General features: G+C 43.7%; 1 protein-coding gene across 1 annotated transcript in view; it reads left to right on the top strand.

The window, feature by feature from the left end:
• Positions 1-20,145, top strand: part of EIF3L (eukaryotic translation initiation factor 3 subunit L) — a 277,699-nt gene that overhangs the window by 85,151 nt on the left and 172,403 nt on the right. The window contains exon 3 of the mRNA XM_069653069.1: positions 8,883-9,093. Coding sequence (XP_069509170.1) covers positions 8,883-9,093 — 211 coding nt within the window. The remainder of the gene's footprint in view (positions 1-8,882; positions 9,094-20,145) is intronic.

Raw genomic sequence — 20,145 nt, 5'->3', positions numbered from 1 at the left:
ACTCCCCTGTTCTCTAAGAATGCCTGAATGCAACCAGTCGTGATTGGCTGGCTGGCTGGCTGGCTGGCAAGCAGGCTGTCCTTTCAGGACAGCCACCCTGTTGTGTGATTGACAGCCTAGGCTGTGCATGAATGGGAGAAACCTGCTTAAAAGGCAAGGGTTTTGGAACTAGAGGCAGAGTCGACCACTGGGAGAAGGACCCGGCGAAGAAACCGTGAACGAAGCGTGCTGCATCCTCATGGAACTTTGAATTGAAGGGTGAAGCCCTGCTGCTGTGCTGATGCTTAATTTTAAAGCTCCGGAAGGGATGACTTCTCCCCTTGGGTTAGTGGGATCACCTAACCCCGAGACGAACTCCACTGGATCATCTTCCCCGACTGGCTGTACTTCTTCATTGCTGCAAGAACCAAGTGCCAGGGTTGAGTAATCTGTAGTAGAGTGAAACATCTGAAATCCGGCCAGAAGCTCAGGAGTCTCCTAAGGTCTCTCCAGAAGCTGGGCGACCAGAGCTAGAGTCCCCTCACTAGAGTGCAGGACCGAAGGAGTGAAGGGAAGCCCAACCAGTATCCGAGACCCGCGACAGTGCTATTTACTGAGCGAGCGCTGAAACCGCGAAGTGCCTCTGAACCGGAAAGTACTGCCGCATGAACCCTCCAGACTTCCTCCCTCTTGTCCCCATGGCTGAGGCTCAGGAACACTGGGTCTGCACCACTGTAGCAAGACAGAATCCAGCTGGACCACTCTTCTTCAAACAAAGGTACTGTTTAGACTTGGGATACTTACCTCATTGTCTTTTTAGCTATGCTTTTATCAATTGGAATTGCAGTGGCTTACCTTTTTGAGTTGATCACAACTCTTTTCACAGGCTTAACAGCTTGTCGCCCTACAAGTGATTTTGTAACAAACTCTCTAACTTTGTGCAAGACTTTGATTCTGCGAAGTGCCTCAGCTCCATAGTCTGTTTCAAATCGACTTTGGCTGTTCTGGTTCCCTGAAGACTCTTCTAGCGCGTTGACTTTGATTTGTTTATACCTCCATAGGTGGTAACATGTTTGAGACTGCTACTGCTGGGAAAGGCTTGTCTAGATTTCATTGGAAGATTTAGTTCTCACATTTACTAAGAACTTCTTTAACCTTTCCCTTCCTTAAACCTTTCCTTTGTGCAACCTCAGAATAACGCGTCTGATATATAAATGCCATTACTGTCCTTGTGATTGAAGTACCCTCACAGTGTAGGAATTGTGTGAGAAGCATATCCAAATATTATCCACAAGTTTGTTGTGATTCTGAAAAGTGATTTTTAAAGTATGTTTACACTGGTACATGATTGCTTTTTTAAAGAACGCTTATTTAAAAAATGGAAGTTAAATAAATAACTTTATAACTTTATAACTGAAACCTTGAGTGTAAGTGTTACTTGGCTACTTTTATTTACGGATTTCATTTGTACAGCTCACATTTACATTTACCCCTCTTGACATGGGCCTTGCTGCTCAGTCACACTACCAACTTGTGAAGTACAGACCTATATCAAAAGGTGGGTTACCTAATACTAAGCAGATACGTGTTGTGTAGTCTGTGTTTCTACATCAATTCTTATCTAACAGAACCGTCTTGCAGCAACGGCTTCATCACTTGAAGGTGCTGTCCGTCTCCTGGTAAACTTACCTGGAGCCTGCTTGCTTATCCTGAGACTCTAGGGGCTGCAAATAGCTTGTATCTTGCTCCCCTCCAGATCTCATAGAGCTACATTGGGGGACTGGGGGTGGAGAGGGTACAACCCTCTGTGCTCTAGCGGGAAAGCCACATACCCTGGGACATTGGTCCTTAGGGCAATCCTTCATCGGGTCATCCTAACCTCCCTGATTTTGTGAAACCAATCGTTATTACTTAACTGCAACTGTAGCGAATCCAAGGAGATCCTACCACTCTTGATAGTGCACTTGATTTACCCGCCTTTTCTGCCTAACCCCTGGTCACAGTTTGCATATATAATTTTCTGGTGGTTTTATTACGTGATTTGTTATCCTAAAAAGCTATTCTGAACATATTTGCCTATAGATTACCTGTGCTAAGAATATTGCAAGCGTTCTTACTGTGAATGTCTTTCTACTTACCTGAACTTGGAGTATAACTATGTGCCTTGGTGTATATAAATAAATACTTATTCGAGTTCGGCACGGAGTTCCCAGTCTGCCCCAGTCTCACTGTACGTTTTCTCTGAGGAGCTGCACGACGTATTTGTTTTGAAGTCCTGCGTTTGTGTTGCCTGCTTAAAGTGACTGTGGGCGCGGAGCGTGGCACGGAGTTCGGCACAGAGTTCCCAGTCTGCCCCAGTCCGATCCAGGGCGCAACTTAGAACCTGTCTCACAATCGATTTGCGAGTTAGGAAAGAATATCCCCAGTCCTGTAATTCCGGAGCTGTTCTATTCTCCATTTGAGATTACGGATGCAGATCTGATGGCGGCTTCAAATGTTGCATCCACCTCTAACAAACCCGATCAAACCATATCGACGAGCTTGAAAAGCCCAAATCTACACAGGCAATCATGCATGAGCATTCGAACAGGACCACCCTCCAGCCAGCTGCCAAGTCGACTGTCCTTTAATGGAGTCAGAATTCGCTCAGAAAATAGGTGGGCTGAGCATTTCTCCAAGTAACTCTGAGGTGACAACTGGTCAGATGAGAAGTATACAAGAGCCTCCAAGTGCTCTCAGGAAAAAAATCTCATCGGATTCAATTTCACGCTACTCATGAGGGTTTGGCACCTCAAGGGGATAAGGTCATACGCTACCATGCCACGTCCAACAGAAACTGGCTTGATAAATCTGCAAGAAAAACCTTCAATATGTCAGATCTACCACCAGATGAAACAATTATGCATAGCAAACTTGCTGATACGCTATATGGAAAAAACAGCTGTGGCGGCATGCTGCCAGTTGCGAGCACCACATCGATGTCATCATTCCATCTTGCATGCTGATGGTAATCCTCAAATCCGAGATTCAACATACAAACCCCGGAATACACCAGTTAAGGAGGAAGATCGAAACTCTTTGCATCAGCATACTGCCCCGAGTGCTGGGCTCATGTGCTTCACCATGTCTAGAAAAAGGCAATTCTAATTACACGCATGCAGCATTAATGAATTCTTCAAAAATAACTCTGCCGCACCAAACTCGAGCTCGCCAAGTCAAACACAAGCACGCCGCTGGTGCCCACGAGGAAAAGTAATAGTGCTAAAGGACTCGTGTCGGCACGAAAAAACGGCCATACAGTTCAAGCCCACGCACAAATCGATGACTCTTCAAGTCTCTCGGCAAGCGGTGCAGAAAACACCAGACATACACCATCTAAGGCCAGTCTTTCCTCAGCTGCCGCCATGCAAATCCATAACAATGTTTTGGCGGCCTCTTCCTTGGCGATGATACCTTTTGTGAAACTCTATGAAGCCCTAAGTGAACGGATACAGGATCAAGGTGCAATGCTATTGAATCTAACCCAGAAAATGGATCGAACTGAAAGGTCCAATACGCTCCTAAAAGAGAAAATACTCGCAGAGGCCGAGCGCACTGTAGCATGGCAACAAAAGCAATGTGACGTGGCCACTCGAAACAGTTGCCAACACGATAAATTGGTCGTCGGCTTGCTAGAAGCTTTCAAGCTTATGAGTAAGTGCCACTGTTCTGTCTCCTGTGGCTGCGACGGCATATGTACCACGCAAATAGACACGACAGTTCATAATAAGCAGACCACTCAGACCCCGTCGGATCAGACTCTTTCCTTGGCTGATACTGCTAGTGGGACAAATGTGGATATGGTGGACTCCAGACACAAAACTCAAAAAACCACCGCAGGAGCAAATCCATCCCAAACCTCCCTGGACATGGAACACACCAACGAAAATGCAAAATGCCGGGCTGTCATGATGACGGAATCACTGTGGTTGGTACTGAAAGCTCTCAGGATGATGCCCAACCACAAATAGCTGTACCCGGAATCCAGTTTTCATCCTTCGGCATCTTTACTGGTACGGCAAAAACAACCTCAACCACCTTACACACAGATGCAACTAAAACATCTGGAAAAAATGCAAGTGGCAAATCGTTAAAGAAACCCAAACTGGCTGGACCCTCAAAGACCAAGACATTTATAAGAAATCTATCTACTCCGCAAAAACGAAGTTTATTTAAGTGCAATGGCGGCCATAAAAAAACAGCCAAATCCTGCAGCAAACAAGACCAACCAGGTTCACTCTATTCAAGAGAAACAAAAACTGACCCGAAGACTAAGAATAATTTCTGATTCTGAGACAAGCATCACCACAACTGCATCCACTACAAGCAACCTATGCGATCTATCCCCATACTCGATCCAGGACAATCAAGATACCTCTAGTGCCTCAAGTCGCAACTTTTTGGATCCTATTCAAGCCCATGCTCGGAAGCCAAACAATGGCTCGGCAAAAGCAATGAAACCCTCGCTGAGAATCACCAAACCACCAGTACAGACTTTGTAAAGGCAAACCTAGTGTCTGAAGTTGAACCGCTGTTGAACCCGAAACTTACCTCAAATAAGCGTGTTCACTTCAAAACGAGGGTGCATGGAAATAAACTCATTAAAGAAGCACTTGGTCACCACAAACTACGCTTACAAAACCTCCAAAGTGATGATGCTGAAGTAAATCTCAACCGAGCGAACATCATGAAATTATTCAAATGTGTGCCATCGCTACGAACAATTGAATCAGACGACATACAGATTGTCGAATATGCTACAGAAAAATCTTCGGATCAGGTGCTCCTGCATATCAATTCAGCTAGTGTACGTAGCACTCTCTTAAGGGCCTGCGATGAGCTGTTCTTTGGTTTTGAAATCTCGTCTGAACCTGAGCAGGTTGAACTTTCTCAAACAGAAAAACCAAAAGAAGGAAACAAGCGACAAACGAAACCTGTCGATTATGCCGCGTTAAGGCAATCGATGAGTGTCACCAAGAACCCAAGATATGAACAAACTCTGCAAAAAATCTAATCAAAATCGGTTTCGGAATCAGCATTAGCCATGACTGACCAATACTGAATATCCACTTCTATTTTTATCATGGAACACACGCAGTTTTAAACACTTATTCAATGCCTTTTGAAATCCCCTTGAAAAGTGTTTTCATCATATGTCTACAGGAAACATGGCTTTGCAAACCGCCTACGTGTGACGGATTCACCATTTTATTAAATCCTGCGGAAAATAAAATGCTAAAGGTCGTCCAAGCTCAGGCCTCACAACAATGGTGAGAATAACACAAACATGGTCTGTTCCTTTGTTAGTAAATCCTAACCTTTATGTGCAAGGTACCCTCATGCACACAATGGAAAAAAGTCCATTAGCCAGGAAGCACTTACTGATCATAAACGGCTACTGGAACCCAGCAAGGATCAGCACAAATGTCTTCATAACTGCAATCGCACAGCTAATAGACGATGCCATGCTAGCTCATAACAACTTGTCAGTTATTTGCTGTGGAGACCTGAATTGCGCCTGGTTCCAGTTTGACCACTCTTTGCAAATGTTTCAGTGACTGCCGAATGACATGATCGAAGAAAGAGGACAAAGATGGCAGACTGACATGGGCTTGCGTGACTTATCCATGCTCAACGGTACAACAAAAGGAGACGTTCCCGCTAAGCCAACATGGCATCGTGATACAACACAAAGTATCCTTGACTACATATGGGTTTCTAGTAACCTTGAAACAAAGATTGTTGACTTACAAATAAAGAAAATGCAATACAGCGATCACAATCTTTTACGCAATCTTTGACGGTCATGAATCCGCCCAGTAGCCCTACTAAGGTTGCTTTGGAAACAAACTCTAGAGGAAATCGTCTTTGACTGAATGGAAACCAGATCCAAGGCTTTGGGCTGAAGCTAATGAATACGCCAGCCTCTCAAGGTACTGATTATATCCCACTGTTGACAGACTTCACCAGTGTTGGAAATTCCTCAAGGTACCTTGGGCGGTCCCACAAACACATATACAGCAAAGTGTTATATGAAGCTAAAAAGGCCCTGTGTAAAGATCTGAGAAAAATAAGAAAACGTCACCCAAGAGTGGAAGTTCATGAAGCCGTAAAAGCAAGACACGCAGTTCACGCGACCTATCGAAACTGGGCGAGGTCGCATGCCATTATCGGTCAAGAAAGATTGTGCTGAACATATGTTACGCCTACTTATGACGAATACACGTGATATTTGGAAGATCCTAAATATGGAACTTTTTAAATGTACTCCGACTATTATAAACACCATTCCAGGAGACGTATCCTCGGTTTTTCAGAAATCTGATACAACGCCTCTGTCAACGAGCAGTGCCGTTGAAACTCAGTGGGACATTCAGATGACGCACAATATTATACGAGCTATAAATGCTTTAAAGATCTTGCGCGCAGCCGGTCCAGATCTGATTTCAAATGTAGATCTAAAAAAAACATCAAAGTGAGTGGGCAGATTTTATTGAAAACTTGTTCATGAAAATTAGCTTGTCTAAAAAATTGCCTGAATCGTGGAGGACTGCCATAGTGGTGCCAATTCATAAAAGGGGCAGTTGGGATGATCCGAATAACTATCGCCCAATTGCCCTTTTGGACACGATTGGAAAAATCTTTGGGTCTAGTTTGCGTGTTAAACTTGCAACATGGGCAGTAACTTCTCAGATTACTGACATATGGCAAACAGGCTTCACGAAGGGTGTTGGAGTCGATGTAAACCTGTTAATCTTGACTATCTTAAAACTAGAAAATCTAAGGAAAAATCCACTTTGCATTTATTGACATGAAACATGGTGTGAACCGCAGCCTACTATGGCCTAAACTGTAAAAATGGTGTTGTCCGGCATCCATCCTTCAACCGATCATTGCACTTCACAACCATACATCAATCAAAGTCCGATTTTAAACAGTGGTCTGCTATCCAACACCATCTTGACACATAAAGGTGTCAAACAAGGATGCCCGCTTGCTGCGGAGCTATTCAAACTATTTCTAGCTGATCTCCCAAACTATCTCAGTGAGGTTCCTTGCTTTTCACCCACGTTAAACCAAATCCCAATTAAATGTATCATCTACGCGGATTATTTGGTGCTGACGGACAGAACCCAAATTGGGCTTCAGCGCCGTCTAGTGTGTCTACAAAAGTACATGATCCTAAACGAATTGACAAACACTTCAAAAACAAAAATTGTCAATTGTAAATGTAAAAAGCAAAAAGATAAAGCGTTTAGGTGGAAAATCGCAGATTCTAACATCTCTTCTGTCGATGCCATAAGCTGCCTAGGCATCCAATTCAACAACTCCATCCGTGAACAGCAATGGGTTGACGAATTAACATCAAAAATGATGAAGCTCGCTCTTCAAGGAGCAAAAATCAACAGGAACTATTGAAAGTTTTCTCTGGAACCTTTCCTTAAATTCTACCTACAAAAAGTGGTACCAATAATAACCTTCGGGCTGAGGCCGGGTGGAATATAAGTGAGCAAACATGGCACGTACTGGAAGGTCGCTTCGAGGTTGCCACAATCAACATCGATGACTATCCTGAGACACGAACTAGCCATAAACTCACTGCACATCAGAGTGGTGTGGAATTCAATTGCCGCAATGCGTAAAATGGCCCTAAAATCACCGGCACTGGCATACAAAATCTTTGCCAATTAATATTTCCCAAACAACCAAAACGCACTGAATACATGGTTTTGCAAGTTACTGGCATTCTTAACGGCTGCAGACATAAATAATCAAGATCTCTTAAATCGCCCGCAGCTTGCCAAAAAGAAACTCGAAAATTGGACCTGGATTGTCAACAATGAATCACGACAAAAGCTGAAATCAACACAACTCGTGGGAGGCGATCACAGGAAACTAAACGAACCAGCACGCTACTTACTACATTGTCCATCTCGTCATCGAGAGCAATTTCTTAGGTTTCGGGCGAATATTCTAAAAACCAGAGAAATTCTTTGGCAAAGAAACGATAAATCTATGAAAGATAACCTTTGCCGCTTCTGTGGACTGGCTACTGAAACATCTAAACATCTGATAATCAAATGCAAACAGTCAGCCAACGCTCACTGCACCTTGGAAAGTTTGCCCCCTTGGACGAAGATGTGGATGGGTGGTGGGCTAGGATCATCTCTGGAAATTATCTTGACGTGACTTTGAAAGCAGATGCCTCATACTTTTGATTAGTCTTCGTGCTGGTTTTCTGGGGGGCTTGTGGAGTTTTCTTTTCCTTTTTTCTTCTTGTCTTTCTTTTTGAAACAGTTTGAATCTTGCGTTCAAACTGTAGATTTGTTCAAATAAAAAAAAATGTAAACATTTTTTTTATATAACTTTACAGTGTATAAGTGGTTCCTTCAACCAAGGTGTGTGAGCTCTGTACCTACTTCAGCCCTCCGGCCTCCTTCGACTAAGCCTGACTGCTCATCGATTGGTACCAAACCGTTGTGTAGTTCAGGCTAACTCTAAGAAGTGTAACATGTTCACCGAAGGTGGGCTTTCCTAGGTTCTGCACCCTTTAGTTGCTTAAATGTTTTTGTCTGAAGTATTTCTACTTGGGAAATGTAGCCTTCAGATTTACAAATCTATTTGGTGGACGAACACACAAACTGCTCCTTTACCCTCTTCCCCATTCCCACCGCCCCCAGGCCACATTGCTGATTTATGTTTGCTGAGAAAGCATTTCATGTTGCATCTGATGGGCGTTAATTAGCAGGCGTGTTGATCAAGACTTTACTGATCTTTGTTAACATGATCTAAAACAGATTCTAGAGCTCAATCTCCCACTTGTGATATTATTTTATGACCCTGTACCTTCTTTCTCCTCCCAGGGGACCCCAAGCAGGACCTGGCGTATGAGCGGCAGTACGAGCAGCAGACTTACCAGGTCATCCCTGAAGTGATCAAGAACTTCATAAACTACTTCCACAAGACTGTGTCAGAACTGATCGACCAGAAGGTTTACGAGCTTCAGGCCAGCCGGGTGTCAAGTGACCTCATTGATCAGAAGGTGTACGAAATCCAGGACATCTATGAGAACAGGTGCAGATGATTACAGGAGACTGCTACCCAAGTTTGTTGTAATTCCCCATCTTTGAGCCCCCAGGACTATGCATAGTTTCTTTCTGCCATTTGTTACGGCTCAGATTTTCTTTTGGAGACCTTGGGTGAAACTGTTAGGGGATTGTCTTTTAGAAACGTGATGCAATACTAAGCACATTGAGGTTCAAGTATGCATAGGAAAATTAACCGGATGTGCATTTGTTCTTCACTAATAAGTTAAATTTGATTGAACCCTCAATTTTTCATGGGTATGATCAAATTGCATCCTGTTCAGTATATGTATATTTTTTTTTTTTGTAATTGAATCGTGATGCCTGGGTGTGATCCTCCCTGCTGGTTAAGATTTTAATTTTCATGGTGAATCTCCCTAACTTGTGTCAACCCCAGAACTTTTTGCTTGGACTTGGTAATTATTTACCTTGTCCCTAAGTGAGTGGGAAATGTTTTCCCCTCGCCTAGTCTTTTAAGTTCTTTTTTTATTTTATGCATTTTTAATTTTTGTACTATATAATACATAGAAAGAACATTACGGTAGGTAATTTCTCAGTCTTGTGAGTTGCTTGAAGCCCCTCTTAAAAAGTGTATATGGTTACTTACCTTGACTAGCTGCTGCTCTTCTAAACTTGCAACACTGGGTTGTGCCGCCCCTGAAACTGCCTAGAGCATTTCCTAAATTGTCGTAAGGCCCCTTACTTACCTTGAAATACCTTGGGTCTTACAGTGTAATTAGGTTTTGCTTTTACTTGAATTGCTGAGTGCATTCAGAAATGGTTGTGTGTTAATACATGTCATTGAGTAGCTTAAGACCTCTCCAGAAAGTATTAGTTATTTTACTAGCTCTGAACTGAGTTCTAAAAAGTAATGTTGCAAGGAGTATACTTGTAACGCAGTTGGTTTATTATGGGTTTCATAACTGAGTGTCACTGCATGGCTGACCGGGTCTACAACCCTTGAGTTACTGACTGTATTCTAAAAGCAGATCTAACCTAGTTTTACTCTCCAAGAATAGCTCCTTGCATTCTGAATGTGTTATAGGTTTGACTCGCCTTGAACTGCTGATTGCTATTCCGAATATGGTTATACTTTGGGTTGTATCCCCTACGTAAATGTGTTTATATGATATATGTGATAGTTGTAAGGAACTCATGGTGACACAAGTAAGACAGACCCAAATGATCACAGTTCAAGGGTATTTATTGAACAATGAAAGTGTTATGCGGGTTGGAAAAACGCCTAATCTAAACCTAAATCTAAGATGGGGACAGACATTGACCATTACATGAAAAATAAGGAGGTCCTAGTGGCATCATGTCAAAATAAAGGGCCTATATTAAGAAACCTAAAACTACTATGAAAGGTGGTGTGGCATAGTTCTTAAGAAAAGAGGTGTTCTCAAATAATAAGTCATGATGCAGTGGTCTGCGTCTCACTTACCCACGTCTTGGATACTGGTTAAAATGGGAGTCTTGGAGCGCAGTTCTCTCCCTGGCTTCTCCGACACGACAGTTCCAAATGGCAGTTCTTAGGACCGTCAATGGCAAAGTATCCTTTCCTTGGAAAGTCTCCCGCCTTCAGGCCTGAGGCGTTCAAACAATAAAAGAAAAAGATCCTTTAACAAATGAGTTTGTTTCCAAAGTTCAAAAAGAGGGTGTTGCTTTTACCCCTGGGTCCCCTTCTTCTGGGCTGACCCTTTCTGAATTATATTTCTTTATCTCTTATTCTTTTCTCATTAAACTTTGGGTGATAGCTTTACTCTTTGGAGCTCCCTCCTTGGACCCTTCTCAGTTCTCAGCTTCCCTTCTCTGGGTTCACTATGGCTTTATCCTCTGTTAAGGAGTGTACCAAAAACTCAAAGTTTAGCTCATACCCATGATTTATTTGGAGTTTAAACCACTGCATTATATTTGCTGAAGTACTTGCTTGACAAAAATCAGTCTTAAATGTATATTGTTCACTGCATCAGTGTGGTGCATTTTCTATGTATGTGCGTCGACTAATTGTACTTGGACTTTGCGTCAGCCTACTTCATCGGCAGTTGGTTAAGCCAGACTGCTCTGTCACGTTACCTGTTTAAATTAGGATTTACAGCTTCCCTTCACCTTTGGGTGGAGTGCTCTTCCCTCCACCTTAATGTTTGTTGCTGTACAGCCCTCACCAGAGGCCAGTCCAAAACCTGCATTAGCAGATATTTACGGGCCATTTATTAATAATTGCCAGTATACCAGTGTTTTTTTTTTTTGTTATCTGAGAGGGAAAGAGGGGAATAACAGTATTCGTCTGGTAGCCTTCTTCCCACACTTAAGTAATGCGCACAGCCACAGCTACCTTTTTATTAGCTTGTCTAGTCTTTCCTTTTGGTGGCAAACATTGTTATGCCTTTAGGTTAGACAGGTGCACAAACCAAACGGGCATGAAGAAGGCAATAGATTTTTTTCTAGGAGAAAAACGTGAAGCTGCTCACCCAATATTCCTGCCACAAACACGAAAGTAGAGGGCTGGAGAGAGTGTTGCAACCGTTTTTCTAAAGTATAACTAAGGGCTTCATAAAACCACATCTGAGGCAGTACATAAGCTCCACTCTTTGTAAAATGCTGTGCCACCTAAGAATGTGGTAACATGGACAGAGCAGCCAAGTGCATCTTAGGAGGGAGAGGGCTGTAGCTTCGTACAAAGAAATTGTAGTACACGTATGGTCCAAAGAAACAAAGTATTTATAAAAAAAAAAATAAATGGTTCATTTAAATATAAGTAGGCCCAGATAAATCTGGGGATATAATTACTATGTGAGAAACCTGAAGGTGCCTCCCTGTCTAGACCGAGGATCTGTCATCCAGGTGGCCAGGACATGGCCATTGCTACTGGATCCAGTTCCTGGGGGTGGACTAGTGAGGGAGGGTGACGTGGATTGGGGGGCGGGCGGGGGTCCTCGGGTGGTGGCAGTGGGACACAGACAGATGAGATGCAATATCCCCCTTCCTTTGGCACCCTTTTTGTATTTGTATCGCGCACCTAACCCAGAGGTAACTGGGCACTGGAAAAACCTAGGAACGTTACAGGCATACATAGGATAACAATGTTACAGACATACAAAGGAAGACAACAGGCGAATCGATCAAGGTTACAGGTGGGTCTAGTGGCCAATAAATACAGAAAGAGAGCATAGGTCATGTTTGAACAGAGTACAGTAAAAACACTATCTATGTAATAAATAAGGTGACTAGGTGTGATTTGACAGGGGCTGTGGTCGAATTCTGACCTAGTGCTTCAGTTAGATAGGTTTATCAGTGAGCCAGCTCTTTACTTTAGTTCTGAATGAGGAGAAGGAGGGTTCCATTCTAATGGCAGGAGAGGGAGTGCCAGCATTTGGCGGCCTGAACTGGGAAGATGGCTCCACCAGCTGTTTTTAGATTGAACCTTGGAACTGTGAGACAGTGTGAATGGGAAGATCTGGTGGATCGAGCCGATTGATGTTTGGAGAATTTATCCGACAAGTATTTGGGGCGGTGTTTGACAAACATGAATGATCACCAGAGTACGTAATGTTATTCTGTCGCGCACTGAGAGCCAGTGGGCATCCCATCTGAAATTCGAGATGTGGCTGGATCTTGAGATGTTTAGTGCTGTTTAGTCCTGAAGCCTGTTGAGGTTCCGTTCCGGAGAGTGTGTGTATATATATATATATATATATCTATATCTATCTCCTGTTTCTTTACCTAATTGTTTCAACGGTTCAAAGGATTCAGGTCCCTTTTCACTTCAATTGCTTTTAGGCAACTTGGATATCAGTCTTTCGATAGTACGGGGCTTTTACTGGACCCTCACGTATGACCACTTTGATTTCCCTTGGCGGCCTTCCTATGGCCTTCTGGTTTCTGTAGTTCTATTCTAGCGGGGAGTAACCAGCACTTGAGTTAGCGCCCACGTGGTTCCAGTTTCCCCTCTTCAGCTGGTCTCCCCTTGATAGCTTTTACAGTTCCATTCACAGTTCATGGAATATAGTTCAAAACTTGCTACTTTGCAATTCTCACTCAACACAGCCCGGTTCTACTCAATTCTCCCCTCAAATCACCGGCTGTGATGTACCGCTTGGCTCTTGGCTTCTTTGGAGTAGAGGCCAGTACCATGGGCGTGGCAGCCTCCTCTACTCTGCCTTATCAGCATAGGCTTGCCCCGGTATTTGGTCAATGCATAGACTGCCAAACCGTTGAATGCCATACCATTGGAAAAAATGCATTGACAAAAAGCATTGAATGCATTTTTTTCAATGGTATGGCATTCAACGGTTTGCCAGTCGATGCAATGACAATGAACCGCTTGCCCCGTGTATCGTTGACATCTGCAGCAGGACACTTGTGCTATTGTTTGCAGTCTTAGAGTCCCCTCCACAAAGGGTAGGTGTCTGTGTGTGCGTTTTAGCTATCAATGGCCTGGTATTGGGGCATGTCAGGGAAATGGCTTGGGTATTGGTCCGTTGTCTTTTATGTTGTGCGAAAGTGTTAGTCAGAAAAGAGGCGGGGGTAGTGGTTTGGGGGCCATCTATACGAATTACGCAGATGACACCCAGGTTCTGTAGACTGCTACGAAAACGACTCGAAGATAATTAACAAAATGTACTTAGAAATCCAGGCATGGATGGCGACACACAGCCTCTGCTTCAATGACGAAAAGACTGAGCTCTTGTCGGCACCCAGGCACGACTAAACAAGCTTGACCCTCAGTACGCGTCCTTCAATATCGATGGCAACCTCACCAAAGTTGCTAAGGTTTTAATTTCCCTAGGAGTTTGTCTCGACTCCACCTTGTCTCTAAAGAAACAAGTTAACATCACAGCATCCTCAACATCCTACACCAATAAATTGATTAATGCCTGTAAATCATACTTGTCCCCCAACAGCTGCATTACGTTAGCCAGAGCCCTAGTGCTATCTTAAGATCGATTATTGTAATACGCTCTTCCTAGAAACCTCGGATTGATTGGGTCATCTAGGGTATTGCCCACATGTCTTGTTCTAGGGTTCTCATGACATTATGGAACCTGCTCTGGCTGTTGTCCGGTGGTGCCTTCCAGCATCAAAACAACTTGAACAGTCTTGCAAGAGTATGCACTGCCGTCTAGCCAGTCCCAAACCTGAAAACAACCGCTGCAAGGGCATCTCCTAGTCCTCCTGAATCTTGACTAATAGAAGTGGGCCCAGCGATTGAGGACCAGAGGAGTAGTCTCTTAGAAAATGTGTGAATGGTAGGAGCTTATGAACCTGTGCCCACCCCTACCAAATGCACTCCCCAACTCCCCTCTGCCCGGACATGATGGGTGCAGTTCTAGCCAAGAATTCCCCACCTTCCCCCATTGTAATCCATAGTGGTGCGAGATTGGGAGAGTTACCTTAAGTTGCTTTGGTTAACCTCCTATCCTTTAGTGTTTTTCTTCTGGAACATATTCTCACCTGTTGGCTTTGCCAATGCTTGTCATGTAACTTTCAGTCTTCGACCTCCCCACCCCAGGTATTTACCTGGGACTTTGACTCTTTTTGGTGGCCGTAGGCCTACTTACTTAGCAGGGAGGGCTTCATAAGTGCTGGGGGTGTTATACCTATGAGGCAGGGTATATATTTGAACCGTTTAGCACTGTTTTTTTCACTTTATTGCCTACAATTGTACAGTTTACTGTTGATAAACTGCTTTAATTTCTATTGTTGTGAACCTGGCCACTGCATAAGTTATTCAATTTCAGGAATATTGGCAACATATGTAACTTATTCTTCTCTCAGTAATGCAGACCGTGACACCACTGTTACTTTTCAGAACATATATTTTTCAGAGGGGCGGTCAGCTACTCGTGGATAAGATAGAACTTGGGATACACATTTAGAATGACAATCGGCTATTCAAGGTGAGTAAAACCTTTATTGGACATAAAGTCGAAGACTATTTCTATTGCAGGAATAGTCAGTTAAACCAATGATACTTTTTGGAAGAGTGTAACACAATTCTAAGGTAAGTAAGAACTCTATATATTTTTCAGAGGGGCAATCTGCAACTCTAGGTTAAGTGATAACTGTTTTAGAAAAGCACCAAGCAGTTCATGGTAAGCAAAACCCAATGTTACACTTTTAGAATGTTGGCAGCTATTCAAGGTGAGTAAACCATATTGGTAGAAATTTACACTTATTCAGTTTCAGCAATAGTAAAGAAATACCAACTCTGTTTACTTTCTAGAAGAGTGAAGCACAATTCAAAGGTAAGTAAATAACTTCTTACACTTTTCAGAGGGGCAATCGGCAACTCGTAGGTAAGTAAAAACTTGGTGACACTTTGATTACTGAAACAGAATAGGTTACAAAGTTACACACTAACCCCTTTAAAAGTAAGTACTTTTGCAACACTTGTTATAGTTTCTAGTCGGGGTCCATATACTAAGAGTCCTTCCCGATTCTAAGACATGAGTGATCACTGAGGCCGAAGAGTGACACTAGTGGCCAAGAGTAGGCAGCTTAAAATAGGGCTCTGATGCAGGAAGATCAGAGTTCCAGAGGATATCTCGTCAAACAAAAGTACAGACTTCAAAGTTAGAAAGTGTTCAGGGGCTCCCTAGATTCGTTGGGCCTGGGTGAACGCTATGGGGAACTCCCAACACACGAACGAATCACCCACTCAACTACACAAGATCGACACAATACTCTAGGTAAATGCTACCCAAGTTTACACAGTACCTCAGCAGTGAAGAAGAGCTTGCAGACGGACACCTTCACGATGCATCAGCACAGGACCCGGTCTCTGGTTTCTTGGTCGTGGTGGCGAACTAATGGACAGTGGATGGGAACTTGCAGCAGCAGTCGAAAAGGCTCCCAACAAAGGATTCTTCGGTGCTTCATGCGGCTCTGTAGATGAGGCACCCTTTTTAAGGTACCAGATGAAGAACGGTTGTCGCTGGTTGGATTCTCTTGACTCTCTCGGTCCATCACTCTGGTGGGAATTCGGGGATTTTTATCGTGTTTCTGGAGGTCCAGCAGGAGTCGATCCAAAAGAACAGCGAAAATCGGATTTCAGAAGACGTTGCATAGCACTCTGGCTCGAGGTCCTAGGGTATTGGCGGTTGGCAGCTCAGGAAGGTCACAGCACATTGTGGGATGAGTAGTTTTGCAGGTCGTCGCAAGACTGAAGGGTCCCGACAGTCTCTGGTTCGGAGTCGTCATCTTTGGGACTCCTAGGTTGCATGAAAAAGGGTCGGAACAGGTTCTGGTTACACAGCAGGCATCGCCGGTCGCCGGCTACAGCGATCTTCTCCATCTTCCTTTTCGGAATTGAGCTCCAGTGGTCGACTTGTCTTCAGCTTCCAGAATTGGAAATTTCTACAGGAATCCACACAACTTCTTCAAACTCTCCCTGAAGTTTACAGAAAGGGGCAGGTGGCAGTCCAATCCGCATGGCCAGCCCCCCAGTGGGAACTAGTTTCGCTCAGGCACAACAGAAGACGAAGGGCAGCAGAGTTTCAGACTCCTCCCTCACATCCTGTCTTCAGACACTCTGGAGCAGCGGCAGGCTACACAACTGGTTCCAGCCAAAGATAAAACTACCAGGACCTCCCCCACCCAGGACTGCAGAGGAAGACCCAAGACCAGACATGCACACTACAATGGCGGGAAAAAAGCCACCATTCTGTGCATTACCGCAGTGGTTTGACAGCCTACGTGTAATATTAATACAAGTCATTAAAGTATGTCCACTGCCACCAGCCATAAGGGTAAGCTTGTCACCGCACCAGAAAGGTGATACCATGTATCTCAACAGCACAACACATAAGGTGGGGGTGTGCTGGTCTCACTACATAAAGTATAGGGGATGAAAATCCCTCTGCACCCATGATGATAGTAATTCTACAAAGTGGGTCAAGACACACTAATATGGGAAGCCCATGGGGCAACCCAGCAGCACTACAGAGAAAGTGTTGCGAGCTGCAATAAATAGTTAGATGTCCAAAAAGTAATAGGAAAGTGTTGGGTAAGAATTAGTGCTGTTCAACTGGTGTGTGACTACACAAGAATTCTCTTGGTATTAGGTAACCCACCTTTTTAATATAGGACTGTACTACACAGGTTGCTTAGTGTGACTGAGCAGCCAGGCTGATCTTCAGAGTGGTAATGTGAACTGTAGAGCTGTGCAATGAAACCAGGAAATACAAGTATCCAATTAAACACTTGCACACTTAGTTATATTTATTTTAAAACCAATATTTAAAGCATTCTTTAAAAAGGCAGTAATTGGCTGTAACATTAATTTCATGTAGGATTCAATTCAAAAAGTGAGCAATAAAACGGGCGAGTATTTCATTTATGTTACACATGTTCCAGCACCTGGCGGTGACGTTATTTGAGGTCCGTGTAACCTTTATATAGTAACACCTTTGCAATGTTGAGTCCTCAAGGAAGGAAAGGTTAGGATTAGATCAGAACAGATTGATGCGTTATAAGAACAGTTAGATTCTCCCAGAGGGATGCACACAGTCCATTATCCTAGCATTCAAGTGTTCAACGTTTAAAACCTGTGAGGGAACAAGCACGGTCAATGCCAATAGGTTCAGAAGGAGGCCTTCAGGGAGCCAGGACAGCCGCCAAAGACCATGTACAAAGTCAGTTCTGATGCTCTTCTTCTTAGAAATATTCTTAAATAGTTTTCAGAAGAGAAATCAAAAACTCTAGTCACGTTTCAAATGCACAAGCTGCAAGATCAATGCAGGTAAGTTGAGGTCATCTTAGTGTAGGGTTCACTCCCAAAGATAGGAAGCGTCCCAAATGGCAAAAGGATAAAATACCCCAAGCCCCACAGTACCCTGAAAGTGTTCTAGCTGGTTGCCTTTGCTAGGCAGACCTTTCATTTTAGTGCTTAATTCCTCCCAACTTAGAGACCCCCAGCTCTTTTGCTGGACTTTAGAACTTTTTCATTTTAACCCTGGAGTGAGTCCGACCTTTTTCTCACTTGTGTTTTGATTTGGATTGTTTTTCCACTATTTTTGGAGTCTTGAGGAACTCCATAGGCATCTACTTTTTGTATGGTGATACAGCACCTTCACTGCAGTGTCACGGAGAAAGCCTTTAGATTTCTCATATGGTTTAAATACCTATTCTTGTGTGAACTACAGTTCCCAAGTATAGTAAAGTGAAATTGACTTTACTTTTGCTCTTTGTAGTTCCAGTGCACCCCATTTTATATGGCGTGCTTGGGGGAGGGGGGGTGCCAGCTAGCCTGTTATACTACATTCTCATGTAAAACCTTCACTACTTTAGATGGCTGGTGGCAGTGGTTTAATTTTCCAACCATTGTACTTTTCTAATGCAGGCTGAATCCTCAGCTGCAGTATAGCACCCATGGGTGACCATTTCGTCAAAATGGCCCTGGTCTTCTTTGCTAAACATTTTCTATTTGTGAGGTCTGCCTTGGGTTTTACTGTGTGGCGAGCCAGGTTTTGAGCCTTTCGTTCGTTTTGTCTTTGGCGGCCTTCAGCCCTGAAGCCCGCCTCTGGCTCCAGTGTGTATATAAAGGCAGGATGTGAGAAGTTCCCGAAACTCCCCTGTCCTTTTGTCTCTAGGAGTGCCTGAATGCAACCAATCCTGATTGGCTGGCTGTCCTTGCATGACAGCCACCCTGCTGTGTGATTGACAGCCTAGGCTGTGCATGCATGGGAGAAACCCGCTTAAAAGGCAAGGTTTTTGGCACTAGAGACAGAGTGGACCACTGGGAGAAACACCTGATGAAGAAACGGTGAACAAAGCTTGAGGCATCCTCCTGGATTGCCCGGTGAAGCCCTGCTGCTGTGCTGAAATTCCTTTTTCAATTCGACAGAGAAGCTGCGGATGGGACTACGTCTTCCCTTGGGTTAGTGGGACCAACTAACTCCGAGATGAACTCCACTGGGCAACCTTCCCTGTCTGGCTGTACTACTTTGTTGCTGCAAGAACAGAGTGCCAGGGGTCGGGAAAGCCTTAGTCGAGTGCATCGTCTGACATACGGCCAGAAGCTCCTGCAGGACGACCAGAGCTAGACTCTCCTCACCAGAGTGCAGGACCCAAGGAGTGAAGGAAGACCAACTGGTATCCGAGATCCTCTAAAATCAGGGTAGACCCTTTTGGGATGGCCCACAGACACAACCTACACCCTCAAGTGACTTCAATAGCTAAGGTGCTGGGGACATTAATATCTTACTGTTTTCATTTAGAATATTAAGAGTGTGTGTTTTGAAGTGTATTTGAGTGTTACCTTTATATTGCTCCCTTCTGAAGAAGGCTTAATCTAACTGAGTGATAAATTAATAATGGTTAATTCAAGAAACCTTGTGTGTAAGTGTTTATTGGAATACTTGTCACTGTGAATCTGTGTCACTCCCCTACAGCTCACATTGACCCTGCTTGAGATAAGCCTGGCTACTAAACACGCTACCAAACTGTGTAGTGCAAGCTTATACCAAAGGCTGAGTTTCCTATTACCTGTAGTAAGTCAGAGTTGTAGTGCACCCTAAGGGTACTGCATACAAACTTTGCCTAACACTGGTGGCAGGCGGTGAGGATCTATTGTAGAGTTGTTACACTATACTAAGAATTTACTTTGATTTTGTTCAACTAAAAACCTTCACAAGGCTAAGCTACACTAGAAAAGCTATTGTAACATGACAGATATGGATAACTTCAGGCAGGAAGCCCTGATCATTTTAACTGTAGAGTAACTGAAAGAAATATGTAAAATCAGGAATCTCTGCTGTTAAAGGAAAGAAAAATGAACTAATTGCAAGATTGTTGACTAATCAAAGTCTGGGTAGTAGGCCTGTCACACCTACTAACCCAGGTCGTGTGGAAAATGATAATGATGGTGATAATTCAGAGTCTAACTCTAATATTGTTGAAGAGTCGGAGGAGTCTTGGGAAGAGAGCCCCTCTTTACCTCAACAGGCCATAAATGCAACATGCACTTGAAATGAAGAAATTGTCTCTTGAAAATGTTTCTATCCTAGAGTGTTCTAGTCCAAAGAGACCTTGCATGCCT

The sequence above is a fragment of the Ambystoma mexicanum genome, chromosome 3q (assembly GCF_040938575.1).
Source record: "Ambystoma mexicanum isolate Mex_15411 chromosome 3q, UKY_AmexF1_1, whole genome shotgun sequence".
Lineage (NCBI taxonomy): Eukaryota > Metazoa > Chordata > Amphibia > Caudata > Ambystomatidae > Ambystoma > Ambystoma mexicanum.
The sequence above is the reverse complement of the archived record's forward strand: the minus strand, read 5'-3'. Positions and strand labels throughout refer to the sequence as shown.